General features: G+C 34.6%; 1 protein-coding gene across 1 annotated transcript; it reads right to left on the bottom strand.

Annotated features, from left to right (window-relative positions):
• Positions 1-2,088: 2,088 nt before the first annotated feature.
• Positions 2,089-12,651, bottom strand: LOC134240180 (protein D7-like). The gene is made up of 8 exons (XM_062722290.1): positions 12,580-12,651; positions 6,573-6,693; positions 4,338-4,464; positions 3,619-3,717; positions 3,370-3,442; positions 3,206-3,268; positions 2,380-2,873; positions 2,089-2,093 (listed from the first exon to the last, which is right to left on the bottom strand). Exons 2-8 carry the CDS (start codon positions 6,681-6,683, stop codon positions 2,089-2,091), a joined length of 972 nt encoding a protein of 323 aa, XP_062578274.1. The 5' UTR covers positions 6,684-6,693; positions 12,580-12,651.
• Between the last annotated feature and the right edge of the window lie 746 nt (positions 12,652-13,397).

The following is a 13,397-nucleotide window of genomic DNA, read 5'->3' as shown; positions in this document are numbered from 1 at the left end:
CGGCTTGATCGGGACAATTCCTTCACCAGTGTTTACCAGATTTTTCTTAACCAGTATTTAGTCCTTGAGAAAGGAATTTCTTGTGCAATATTTGCCATACTGGGATTATCTAGCCTCTAATAAAAGGTCATAGTCTATGGGAACTTAATGAACCGAACATCTATAAATAATTTTCTAAAAATTATCGTCTCGCTTTCAAGTCAAAATAAATTGTGAATTAATGGTTTATTATTTACCAATAATAATCAATTACATTGTAATTATATCAACACATGGACGACCCACAGGTGAAGTGTCATCTATGTAAACACCCAGTTAACACCTACAAGCCACCCCCAGGCGTTTACTGTTTTCCAGGTAAGTCCAGGCTGCATCAATTTTACGGTTGATTGGCGAGTATACACGCGCAATCAAAACTTCTCGAGATAGAGAGTAAAATTCAATGAAATATGTGTAACGGGACCCAGGTTTTGGTTCGAGAGATAAAAGTTCGAGAGATCAGGAGTAAATTTGCTTAGTTATATAGAGGAAAAAAACGGGACCGTAGGTTCACTTCGAGAGATCGGAGTTCGACCCATCGAGAGTCACCTGTATATCAGTACCCAAAGTAGTGTCACTCAAAAGAAATACGATTGTGAATTAGAAAGCCCTAGCACCACCTGTTCAAAAGTTCTGGCCAAGGATAAGTTTTTGAAAGGTAGGTCAAAATCCAGGGTTAAGGTCAAAGGGTCAAAGTTGTTGGTTTCTTAAGAAAGGTCTTGTCACAAGCATAACTTTTTAACAGTAAGGGCTAAGGCTTTCATACTTCTCATATGCAAACCTTGTGACAAGACCTTTTTTGGATACCAACAACTTTGACCCTTTGACCTTGGAGTTTCGCCTACTTTTTAAAAAAAAATTTAAGCTTGGCAATTTGACTTTTGAACAGTTAGGGCTAGGGCTTTCATAATGAACATATGAAATCTTTGTGACAAGGTCTCTCTATAAAAATGACAACCTTGACCTTGGCTCCAGAATTTTGTCTACCTTTAAAAATGGTTAACCTTGGCCTTAACCTTTGATTAGGTGGTGCTAAGGTTTTTAAGTTATATTTAACATTTGTATTTCTCGTGAGAAGGCCTTACTTTGGGTATCAATATGATTGATTTGCATTTGAAAAAATTTAACCTTCGCTTTGTTGCCATACAGGGGCATCAGTGTTTCAAAAACACATATTGTTTTAAAATATGAAAAGCTTCTCATATACATGTATATAAAACAAAAAATATCGAAATGTCGAGATTCACAAATACTTTATTTGTATAAAACAAACAAAAGATATCCTAAACAATACTGTAACAAAAGTATGGAAAACTCTCAAAATTTTTTGATATTATTTCAAGTTTAAAGTAACTACTTGTATTTACTTTAAAAAGATTGTAGTCTATTTTCATTTTTTTTTTTTTTTACAAAATGTTTATAGCAATATGTGTCACACAATCTGTACATGTCATAATACTAGACAGCCACAGCAGTCTATTCACTGCATATGTATATTATTAACTGCATTTTCATTCTTAGCTTTACACAAAAAAGTCATAAAAATATTCCTATCAAGATGTACCAATTCACTGTACATTTAAAAAAAAAGGGGACGGGTAAATGCACTATTTATGCAAATTTCTAAACAAAGGTAAAACAATATTTAGTAAATTAAAATTATGCATTTGACTTTGATGCAAGAAGTGTGTGAAAATTGCAACACAGCTAAAATGATATCAATAAAATGTTCACTAACAAAACTAAACTCTGTGCCTCATATAAATGTCCATTACATGTATTTTATGAAAATTTTGCATACAAGTACATATCCAAATAACCAAAAAAATCCTCTCATTAGACTCTCAATGTTAACTCCTCTCAATCTGAATTCAAAACAGTCACTTTCAGTAATCAAAAGAAAAACACAATTCTTATTTTGGGAACAAAAAAATTCTTTGAAATGCATATTTTAAAGTGGCCATCCTAAATACAATTTACAACAGTTTTTCATATTTAGCCTTCTAAAAGTTAAACAATTGAATGTAGGTACTTCCTCTCAGACTTTGATCAATCTGAAATGGTAAATAAAACATACTAATAATTAATTCCCACACTAGTTGCTTTAAGCAAGCTCCTTACTGTTTTCAATTCAATTCTCCCCTTATACATGGAATCCCCACAAATAAAATTTAGATTATTTTTAAATATTAATCATTTTCATTTACTGTATGATCTTCAACATTTATATATTGTTCCAGTTTTATTATTTTTTTCCTGAATAGAAGGGCAAATTCGGCACTGCAGTACCATAATGTAAATGAAGACAAAGCTCAGCTTAACAAACATAATCCAATGTACCTTGTTTATCTAGCTTGTCCACGGAAATACCTCGTCCAGTCCCTGCCATCATCAACCTTCCCACACTACCTGTCATCACCTGACCCCCTCCTGCACTACCCCTCATCACATGACCCCCTCTAATACTCTGTCCTCTCCCAATCAAGTTCAAAGAATTGTCCACCTTTTCACTGCCAAGCCAGACTGACTCCGCCCTTCCTCTGCCCACCCCTGTGATCCCCCGACCCACACCTGCCATTCCTCTTCCCATCCCCACCCCCTGCCCCTCCATGGAGGGCTGTTCCCCCGTTGATGCTGTCTGACCCCTGCCAACTCCTGTAGAGGATAAGGAGAAGGCGAACACAGTGTGGGGCTGCTGTTTGGTTGACTGGGGTTTAGGGACGTAGGTCTGGGGGGCTTTGTTAGGAATCCTCAGTTCTTCTTCCTCCTCCTCCTCCTGTTTTGGGGCACCTGCTACTGGCTTCTCCTCTGGTTTATCTGGATTCTTAAAGTACCTAAAATAACAACCATTACTGGTGACAATCAGAAAACAACTTTATCTTTATAAGTACCGTATACGGGTTATTTTTGTCCAGTGATATTTATGACCTTATGTACTTTCAAACAACATTACCCGTTTTAAATTCGCCACGTCACATTTCTTTTTTAAAAATTATTCTGCGTTTGTTGAATTTGCCCAGTTTTAAATTTGCCAATCTATATGTTTAGGACGGAAGCCGCGAAAATAAGATTGAGCAAAAAATTCCCAGAATACAGTATTGAGATGGTTTAAAAAATTGCTACAATATCCACTTTAATTTTACTTTGCACATATATGTATACGTACCTTCTTTCCTCTTGTGGCAGAGCATACTGTGCCTTCATGTGTTTCTTCTCTGCTGTTGTAAGCCTAGTTTAGAAATTTGAGAAAAAAAAATAATCTCTGCTAAAAATTTTTACAATGAAATCAGGCAAATTTAAATTTCATAATGGTGTATACACAACACTTACCCTTGTAGTTGAATTCCTTCCATTTTGGCAAAAATATTTGGATCCACCCCAATACGAGGAAGAAGAGGAATTTCTGGAAGCAAGAAAAAAAGTAGTACATGTACAATGTTAGTAAAATTAAATTAAAACAGAGTATTTAAAATAAAACATTTACATCTACATTTACCCGTACTTATCCATTATTCATTTCTTTTCAGAATTTTTTTGATGAATACAGTAACATTAAATTCTACTGTATGAGTAATCCACCTTTATCCCAGTCATCTTCAATCTTTAAGTCTATCTGGCTGTATGTGGGTAACTTTGTACAACCAGTGAACAGGGTGCCTCCTTCCCTCTTCTGTGCTTCTGATTTAAAAATCAGACAATTTTAGAATGAAGAGCAATAAAACAGGGAGAATATATATTTCCATTTTTCCATGACTTAGTTATTTATTCTGTCAGATTTGTAATGGTAAATAAATCAATGCTGTGAAATGATGCAAGTACATGTATATATATTGTAAATGTACTTGTTTCTATGAGGTCATAATTCCAAAGAATCACAATTTCTGTTCAAACCATGCATGGTAGAATTTCTTTTTTGGTGTCCTTAAACCCCCATCATTTAATAAGTTTTATGCTGTGCAAAAAGACATATATATACTGTAAGCATATTACATTTGGCTGTGTATTCTATTTAGCAGCTTTGGTGGATCGCACAAAAATCAAATACAATTAAATGTCTTGCACATTTTCACATAAATAAGAAAATTTAGAAATGCTCCAAATCAAATCTATGCTAACTTCAAAAGTCATCAAAATAATAAACATTTACAGTATTTAAGAAAATTCCTGGAAAAATTCAAAACCCATATCTTAATTCATTTCTAAAATGGCATTTCAACCAACAGAAGGTTTTTTTTATTAAGAATTTAAAGAATACTGCCAAAAGAGTTAAAAATCTATTCAGTAATTTTCATACTCACCAAAGGAGATATCCTGTTCCAGTCGTGGTTTATCTGGGCAGTTTTCAAGGTGGTACCGTAGCTCAGGTTTTGGCACCACATGGGTGGCATTCAAGGGACAACTAGCATACTCTGAACAGGGATGATTCTACAAGCAAAATTACAACTTAATTATATACCTTAATTAAACTTTCTGAAAAGAGGTATGTCATAGAAATATACAAGAGGCCCATGGGCCACATAGCTCACCTGAGCACTGTGGCTAGGAAAAAGGAAAATTGGTTTAAACTTGAAAAGCTTAAATCCAAAAGTAGTCCCAAGACCAATCATGGCTTTGCTATTCTTGAGAAGAAGATTTTTAAAGAATTTTCCTATACATTTCTATGTAAAACTTTGGTCGGCCATTTTGGCCCCGCCATACCCCTGGGGGCCATGATTTGAACAAACTTGAATCTACACTACCTGAGAATTCTTCCATATAAATATGATGAATTATGGCTTTGCTATTCTTGAGAAGAAGATGTTTAAAGAAGTTTCCTAAATATTTCTATGTAAAACTTTGGTCGGCCATTTTGAACCCGCCTTACCCCTGGGGGTCATGATTTGAACAAACTTGAATCTTCACTACCTGAGGATGCTTCCATATAAATATGATGAATTATGGCTTTGCTATTCTTGAGAAGAAGATTTTTAAAGAATTTTCCTATATATTTCTATGTAAAACTTTGGTCAGCCATTTTGGCTCCGCCCTACCCCTGGGGGTCATGATTTGAACAAACTTGAATCTACACTACCTGAGGATGCTTCCAAATAAATATGATCAATTCTGGCTTTGCTATTCTTGAGAAGAAGATTTTTAAAGAATTTTCCTATATATTTCTATGTAAAACTTTGGTCGGCCATTTTGGCCCTGCCCTACCCCCGGGGGTCATGATTTGAACAAACTTAAATCTACACTACCTGAAGATGTTTCCCCATAAGTTTCATCTTTCCTGGCACAGTGGTTCTTGAGAAGAAGATTTTTAAAACATGCCACCAAATTTTCATTAATTCCCAATTATCTCCCCTTGGATGAGGGCGTGGCCCTTCATTTGAACAAACTCAAATCCCCTTCACCCAAGGATACTTTGTTGCAAGTTTGGTTGAAATTGGCCCAGCGGTTCTTGAGAAGAAGTCGAAAATGTGAAAAGTTTACAGACAGACGGACAGACAGATGGACGGACAGACGGACGCCGGACAAAATGTGATCAGAAAAGCTCACTTGAGCCTTCGGCTCAGGTGAGCTAATAACTTCATGAAAGTTTTGACCAAGTGAACCATATCTGTCATGTTTAAGTTTTGCCCTGAAAGCTACACTGAGAGCATGCACCTCAGATGCAATTTAACAAAGGTATCTGATACTTAATTTTACCCCCCCCCCCCCCCATTAATTATGACAAGAGGCCCATGGGCCACATCGCTCACCTGAGCACTAAGGGTAGGAAAAAGTAGAAAATGTTTTTTCATTGTAAAGTTTAAATCCAAAAGTAGTCCCATGACCAATCATGGATTTGCTATTTTTAGAAAATGATTTTTAAAGAATTTTCCTATATATATCTTTGAAAACTTTGGTCGGCCATTTTGGCCCCGCCTTACCCCCGGGGGTCATGATTTGAACAAACTTGAATTTACACTACTTGAGCATGCTTCCATATAAATATGATGAATTATGGCTTTGTCATTCTTGAGAAGAAGATTTTTAAAGAATTTTCCTATATTTCTATGTAAAACTTTGGTTGGCCATTTTGGCCCCGCCCTACCCCCAGGGGTCATGATTTGAACAAATTTGAATCTACACTACCTGAGCATGCTTGAATATATATATATGATGAATTATGGCTTTGTCATTCTTGAGAAGATTTTTTAAAGAATTTTCCTATATATTTCTATGTAAAACTTTGGTCGGCCATTTTGGCCCCGCCCTACCCCCGGGGGTCATGATTTTAACAAATTTGAATCTACACTACCTGAGGATGTTTCTCCATAAGTTTCATCTTTCCTGATTTCATCTTTCCTTATTTGAACAAACTTGAATCCCCTTTACCCAAGGATACTTTGTGGCAAGTTTGGTTGAAATTGGCCCAGCGGTTCTTAAGAAGAAGTCGAAAATATGAAAAGTTTACAGACAGACAGACAGACAGACGGACGCCGGACAAAATGTGATCAGAAAAGCTCACTTGAGCTTTCAGCTCAGGTGAGCTAATAAAACTGACTGACCCTCCTGCATCTGATGAGGTGGTACGGCATTCGCTTGGCCCGTATCATCTCACATTTGTTGTACGGACAGGGAATCTCCTGCTCAGGATCATACACTCTGTACTGCGCCATTTAGGATAGTCTGTAAATTAAAGAAATAACAAGGGAATCTGTAAAAAATTTTATATTGAGGTCTACAGGCCACAAAGCTCACCTGAATCCGGCTTTTGTTTATAAGATTTTGCTTTTCTTAAAAGGAGGATCAACTTTAAAAAATTTTTTTACACTCTATTATATGTACCAAACTAAGGTCTTTTTACTTCCTTTGGAAAACTGAAATGTTTTCCTTCAGTTTCCTATTATTGCCCCTTGTTTTCGCAAAAGCATGGGGATATTACATCTTGTTTGTTTGTCAGTCTGTCACAAAAACTTAAACCTTGGTCATAACTTTTGACTGAGAAGAGATATGACCCCATGACCTACTCGAAGTAACTGTTTCATATTTATCATGTGCATTGCCTTTAACAAAATAATTCTGAGCATGCTATTTACCCCTTTACCTTGATTTTTGACCAAATTTTCAAAAATTTTAACTCTGGAGATTATTTTTGCATGATATATGATAGGACATACACAATACTACATACAATTAGCCTATACAGCTGTAAATATTGGCATCCCATCCACCAAAACACTGAAAGCGTTGCACCCACTTTTTCTCCGATTTCCATTTTCACAAATAAGTATAAAATGAGTTGCGTCAAGCGAAAAGTGACCTTCGTGACAAAATTTTAGAAAATCGTTTTTTCACCGATTCTGTAAGAGCTAGTTTTTCTGAATATTTTGATACCAAATTTTTTATTGTATACCTTCTAAATTCTTATTAAAACTCAAAATGAAAGCAATGCAATTTTAAAAAGATAACGCTATAAAACGTTGAATAACGTCACATAACGTTATTGATATTTGGAACGTTATTGTTACTAAATAACCCTTTTGTATCAGGTATGAATTATTTTTTCTACATGTATTTAAGTTTTTCAACGTCTCCCCCCAAATTTTAGCATCTATATGATCGTATACATTGTAAAATAGCGTTAGCTGTTGGGAAAAAAGCATTTTTTGTATATGTATATGTTGGTCAATATTGAAATAATAAAGTAAGTCGTACATTTTTAAAGAATATATTCAACAACATCATTTCATCTTTTTTACAACATGAATATAAGCATGCTTTAATCTCTGAAAAATTAGTATTTGAAAGGGTCCTTCACAAGGGGATTTGATTTGAACATATTTTATTATGTAACAATTACATAAATGGATTGGGCAGCAGGCATAGCTTAAATAAGCCCTCTCCATAAGGGGATAGAGGCCGCTGACCATTTGTACAGAACCAAAAAAGTTCCTAATCAGAAGTTATCTCGCAAGGCATTCGTAACAACACGGATATTTTCCAAGGGAGAAATATTTTATATGCACAGAAATGACCGAGTATTTACGATTGCTTGCAAGGGACTAAAATTTATATTCATGTAGTAAGGTCGTAAGGATAAATCCCGGTCAAAGTATTGTTTTCCCCTTTCGGGAATGTCAGCAAACTTACCTCCACAAAAACAAACCCTTACCCAGTACTTACATGTACATGTGTTTTTTGGAAATGATATAGTTGTACTTCCCTGAACAATGTTTTTTAGGGGTGTGTTGGTGTGGTGCAGCTTTCAGGCATTGTTATTTTTTTACTTATCAATTATATCACACTTTGAAAATCGATGTCCTTTTATTTCATTCCAATTGAAAATTATATTGTAATGTTGAAAATTCCCCAAATCTAATTAGATTAAACGGGTTTGTTTTAGCACCCCCCCTAACGATGTTACTTGCATATATTACAGTGATTTGATATGCTAAAATCAAATAAAATATAGCGGTACACATTGTATCAATAATTTTGACTTAACTATATGGGGAAACGGGGTGGGGGTAGGCCTTCTTCAAAAATTAGCCCTGCAAGTTGTACTTGCCATGGAACAAAGACACGTTACTTCGCTTGCAATTCTTAAAAATTTGTTAAAGACTAATATCGTATGTTGTACAATTTTGTAAAGAGAAAATCTTGTATTTTATTCTCATGCTTAAAATATTGAGGAATTGAATTTGTTCAGCACTAAAATATACCGATAAAAATATCTAAGTTATGTAGATATATAGGCTTGATGCAGAACAATTTGTCAGACTACAATAAAAGTCAGACGTGAAAATTCATACTTTCAGAGTATACTAAAATCGTTATATAAGTCAATGGTACCGGATGACATTCTAACTGTATAATATAAACATTTGATACACAGTTACCTACATGTACATGTATTTAAATAATCAGTTTAATTGATATTCAGCTGTATCAAAGAGATCAAGACAATATATGTTTAAATGGTGTAGGATGCATGGGCCTCATCCCCTGAAATCCAAAGAATATAATATACGTATACACGCTGCCATCGGAGGAACTTTCTTTAGATTTATACTCAGCACAGGCTCTGACAAATCCCATTGCCCGACGCCCGGGGCTAGTGAATTTTAGAGGCGGGCAAGTGAATTTTTAATAGGCACTTGCCCGTGGGCAAGTGGCTCAAAAAAATAACCAATCAATAAATATTTTTAAAAATGTCATAGTTTTCCACGAAATTAAAATTATTTTGTTATAAGAGTTATCTTCCTTCCTGTCACACTTCGTATGCAAACCAGTATAGTGGTTTGCATACGAAGTGTGACAGGAAGGAAGATAACTCTTATAACAAAATAATTTTAATTTCGTGGAAAACTATAGCGCGTCTCTATATGAAAGAAAGTATTATTCTTGAACGGTACGTAAAACAGCATTCAGTCAATCAACAGATTGTATGGTACGCAGTACTTAATGGCAGGTGGTTTTAAATGTCGCTAATATTCAAAATAACAATCCTTGGCTGAAATTTTTTTTGATTTAGAGACAAATTAATTCATTTTGATGAATATAAGGTGCTGGTGGGGCAAGTAAAAATTGAAGTAGGGCAAGTGAAATTTGACCATGCACTTGCCCGTGGGCAAGTGCTTGAAAAATCTATTTGTCAGCCCCTGTCAGCATCATTTTGTTATAGATCATTATGCATTTGTTCAATCGGTAATCCTCGGCAGACTCCGCTTCACTCCAAACAGGTTCGAGCCATCCGAGGAGCTCCGAGTGATATCCAAAAAGAGAGAGAGAGAGAAGAAAAGAAAGAAAGAAAAAAAGTTATAGTCACGAATTAATGATGATTATAGGATATTATTTACAAAACGCAGTATTTTCTTTCAAGTCCAACTTCTTATTCTTATAGTCAGGTTGTAACAAGATCAAACTTTCTCTCATACATAATTAACAAAAGAATATATATATACAGAATGTATATATTTTTAAAATCATATGCAGTAAACAGACACATAGAAAGAATCTTCATTCGTTATAAAAGTACATTATTTTACAGTCTGATATTTAAAAAAGGAGTCATCAGACAATATTATTAAGAACATGCACGAGCGAAAATAATCATTGATTTCACAATCGCAGTGTAATTTGAGATAGGTCTACGGCAACATCAAGAAAGAGGTTGCACAACTTTAAAAATATGAAATTCTTTTAATCTTCTGCAATTACATATACAGTGTATGATAAAGAAAACGGAACTATTGAGATACTGTTTGAAAAACAGAATAAGAATCTTTACCACCAATTGATGATGATGTGAATAACAAGACAATTAATGTTCCGGCACTTAATTGATCAAATATAGGAGCGATCTTTTTAGAGAAGGGAGGGGGGGGGGTGCATGTGAGATTGTATTTTCAAAGTGCCTTTAGTCAAAATAAAAAAGAAATTAATAGTAAATTAATGCATAAATACGAAAAAGAACAAGCAAAACCGAAACAAAATAAATTTATTAAAAAGAAAAAAAAAATAAAGGAAATCAAGAGAGAGAATAACGAAAAAAAATCGGAATTAATTCTTGAAAAGATTCCTTTTCCATAGTAATATAAAACGAACATAAGCCCCCCCCCCCCCCCCCCCCCCCAAAAAAAATGTGCGCGCTCGAGGATGTGTGGGGGTTGGGGTGGGGGAGGAGGGGGCGGGGTAATTAAATCATTTAATTATACAATATTGTGCATGATTATAAGCTCGACTCAAAATGTCTGGAACTTCTGTATTTGTCTTAAATTAAATTAGTAAACTTCAAATCAGAAAATATTTGAAGTCATCGGTCTTAATTTTCGACTTGAAGCTAACAACATCAGTTTAACCCAAATTAACATGTTTAATTTTAATTTATTTCAATAAATTTAGGCAATGAATACAAGACCTTCAATAAGTTTTGAAAATGACCACTGATGATTATCTTCACATTTTATTACGTCAGTTTTCAAACCTCAGAGTGTTGAGAAAATTTAATAAAAGGTGATGGTGTAGATGAGGAGATACAGAAGTCCGTATGGTTTTTGCCTCTTCATCCTTTATGACATTGCTACAGCTTCCTAGATGCTGCATTCATGTTTTTTTTCCTACTTATATGTATATTGACAAAATGCTATTGAACTATGCTAGTATCAGTTAACTTGATTCGATTACTTAATCGCCAATTCTAGGGCTTTTCTGACAAACAGAGAAACAACCTGGAATGTTTAATATGTAACCCCCACCCCCACACCAAAAACAAAACAAAAAAAACATTGAAATAAATGCAGGAGACCACTTGTCTTTAGAGTCCGGAGCTCAGCCGGAGATGCCAATGACGCGCTTGTCTTCACAGATTACTGAGGTAAACACATACATGTACATGGATTTGTTCATATAGACTGTAGATAGTTTTCACTTCTTATGAAGAATAAGGCCATTCATGAACTATCAAAAATTCAATTAGTTAGAATACTTTTTTTGGAAAAATTACCAGTAAATCTATAAATTGACGACATTAAACATTTTTTTCGGACAGTTATAGGCGTGTCTTTTTTCTTAACATTAGTATTACACAAATAAATTTTTGTTTTGCTTCATCGTATAAGATTTTTTTTATCGGCAAACGCACCGGCGCGACGTCACGTCTTTGAAACGCTATTGTGACGTAATTACGTTTATGTCACGAAGGTCCCTTTTCGCTTGACGCAACTCAAATGATTTGTAATCTGTAAAGATTTTCTTGGCCTTCGTGTTGCAATTTTTGAACCAGAAGAGACAATCTAATGCAAAGAAATGTCTGAATTTATAAAGACTATATACATTATTTATGACATCCATTGCATGGCCATATATAGGAAGCAGGGGGCACCGGGAGGGGGTATATTGCAAATACATGTATACAGAATACTGTAGAAAACTTTGCTACTACATATGCTTGTGCCCCCTAAATAAAAGTAATGACTTTCTGCTTGTCCAGGGTTTTTGGTAGTTGATAGTGCCCATAAATAAAATTGTATGGCTGTACCCCCCCCCCCCCCCCAACCCCCGAACTGAAATTCCTTCCTACCTACAGGCCTGCATCCTCTGTCTGAAGACCTACTCGTTGCCTTGTATCGGCCTTTGCTCTAGTTAATGGCAAATATTTTTTCTCTGGCAAGCTTCACTTCTTTTTTAAATTTCCAAGCATTGGAATACCGAGCTTTCAACATTGTTCAAAAGGGCTTTAGTACATAAATTAAATACAGCATGTATGGAGCTCATTTACTCATCCAAAACATGTCGAAGCAATACAATTCTGTAAAAGTTTTTTTGTGTATAGAAATGCGTTACTTTTAATTTTTTATTTTTTAAACTACCTATATTATCAGTTATGATTTTAAATCGTCAAATTCTAATTGTCATCTTTTTAATTAATGTGTAGTAGAACTAAACACTCATCGTGCTCATTTGGTCAGGCATGCAGGGCAGTCCATCTTCGATCTTCGCGCATTTTCTTGATTTTAAGAATGGTAAGTATTTCCCCGTCATCAAATATTATATTAGTTTTCCTATTATTACCTTAACTGACTAACAAAATTTACATCGTCCTAAAGTGACACTGGACAACTTTCTCAGCTTCTTCTTTTCCCGCTATATATATTTCATGACGTCAAACTATATTTTGGACAGTTCGTTCGTAATAATATTCATACAGTAACTGGTACACCTTTTACATGCACATTGAAAATATTTTATAAATGAACAATGAAAATTTTTAAATTGCTTGTCCTAAGCAAAATTTAAAAAGAAATTATTACAATTTTCATACAACAGTCAATGGCACTGGTAGATATAAAGAGCATGGGTGGGGGTGGGGGTGTGTGGGTAGGGGGATCTCCCTCCTTTTGTTCCCAAACATTTAATAAAATGAATGAATCATTTTTTGTTGTCATTAGATATTGATTTTATTGTATGTAAAATATCCGTAAAACAATTCATAAAACTTATCTAAGGGACTACAGTGCTAATTAAGAGTTTCAAGGGATCTGGCACTGATAGGTAGTATACTATTCAATTGTTATTCATGTAACTGATACATATAATTTTCTGCAAAATTAATTAAAGCTGAGCTAAAAAATAAAAATACGAGATCAAGTGTAGAGTTACATGATATTTCTTATTTACGTTCAAATTCAAAATTTCACAGATTTTGAACTTAAATACCCCAACTTTTGACCTTAAACTGTGTTTGATATTTAATTCTGAGCAGGAAATAAATCAGTTTTTGTTTCAATTCTGTGATATCTATGAAAAGCGAATGATTTAAATTGTGTAATTTACATGAAAGTCCTATCTTAATATAAAGAAACAAAACAAATAAAAAGATCATTTTAATT

The sequence above is a fragment of the Saccostrea cucullata genome, unplaced genomic scaffold (genome assembly GCF_032062105.1).
Source record: "Saccostrea cucullata isolate Sc308-1 unplaced genomic scaffold, CSIRO_AGI_Scuc_v1 ctg74, whole genome shotgun sequence".
NCBI classification, from domain to species: domain Eukaryota; kingdom Metazoa; phylum Mollusca; class Bivalvia; order Ostreida; family Ostreidae; genus Saccostrea; species Saccostrea cuccullata.
The sequence above is the reverse complement of the archived record's forward strand: the minus strand, read 5'-3'. Positions and strand labels throughout refer to the sequence as shown.

Excerpts from the sequence above, each read along its gene's own strand:
- LOC134240180 (XM_062722290.1), bottom strand. The coding sequence starts at position 6,683 with ATGGCGCAGTACAGAGTGTATGATCCTGAGCAGGAGATTCCCTGTCCG. Across the intron at positions 4,465-6,572 it reads ACCTCATCAGATGCAGGAGG|AATCATCCCTGTTCAGAGTA; the intron begins GTCAGTCAGTTT and ends TTTTGCTTGTAG. Across the intron at positions 3,269-3,369 it reads GAAGGAATTCAACTACAAGG|GCTTACAACAGCAGAGAAGA; the intron begins GTAAGTGTTGTG and ends TTTCTAAACTAG.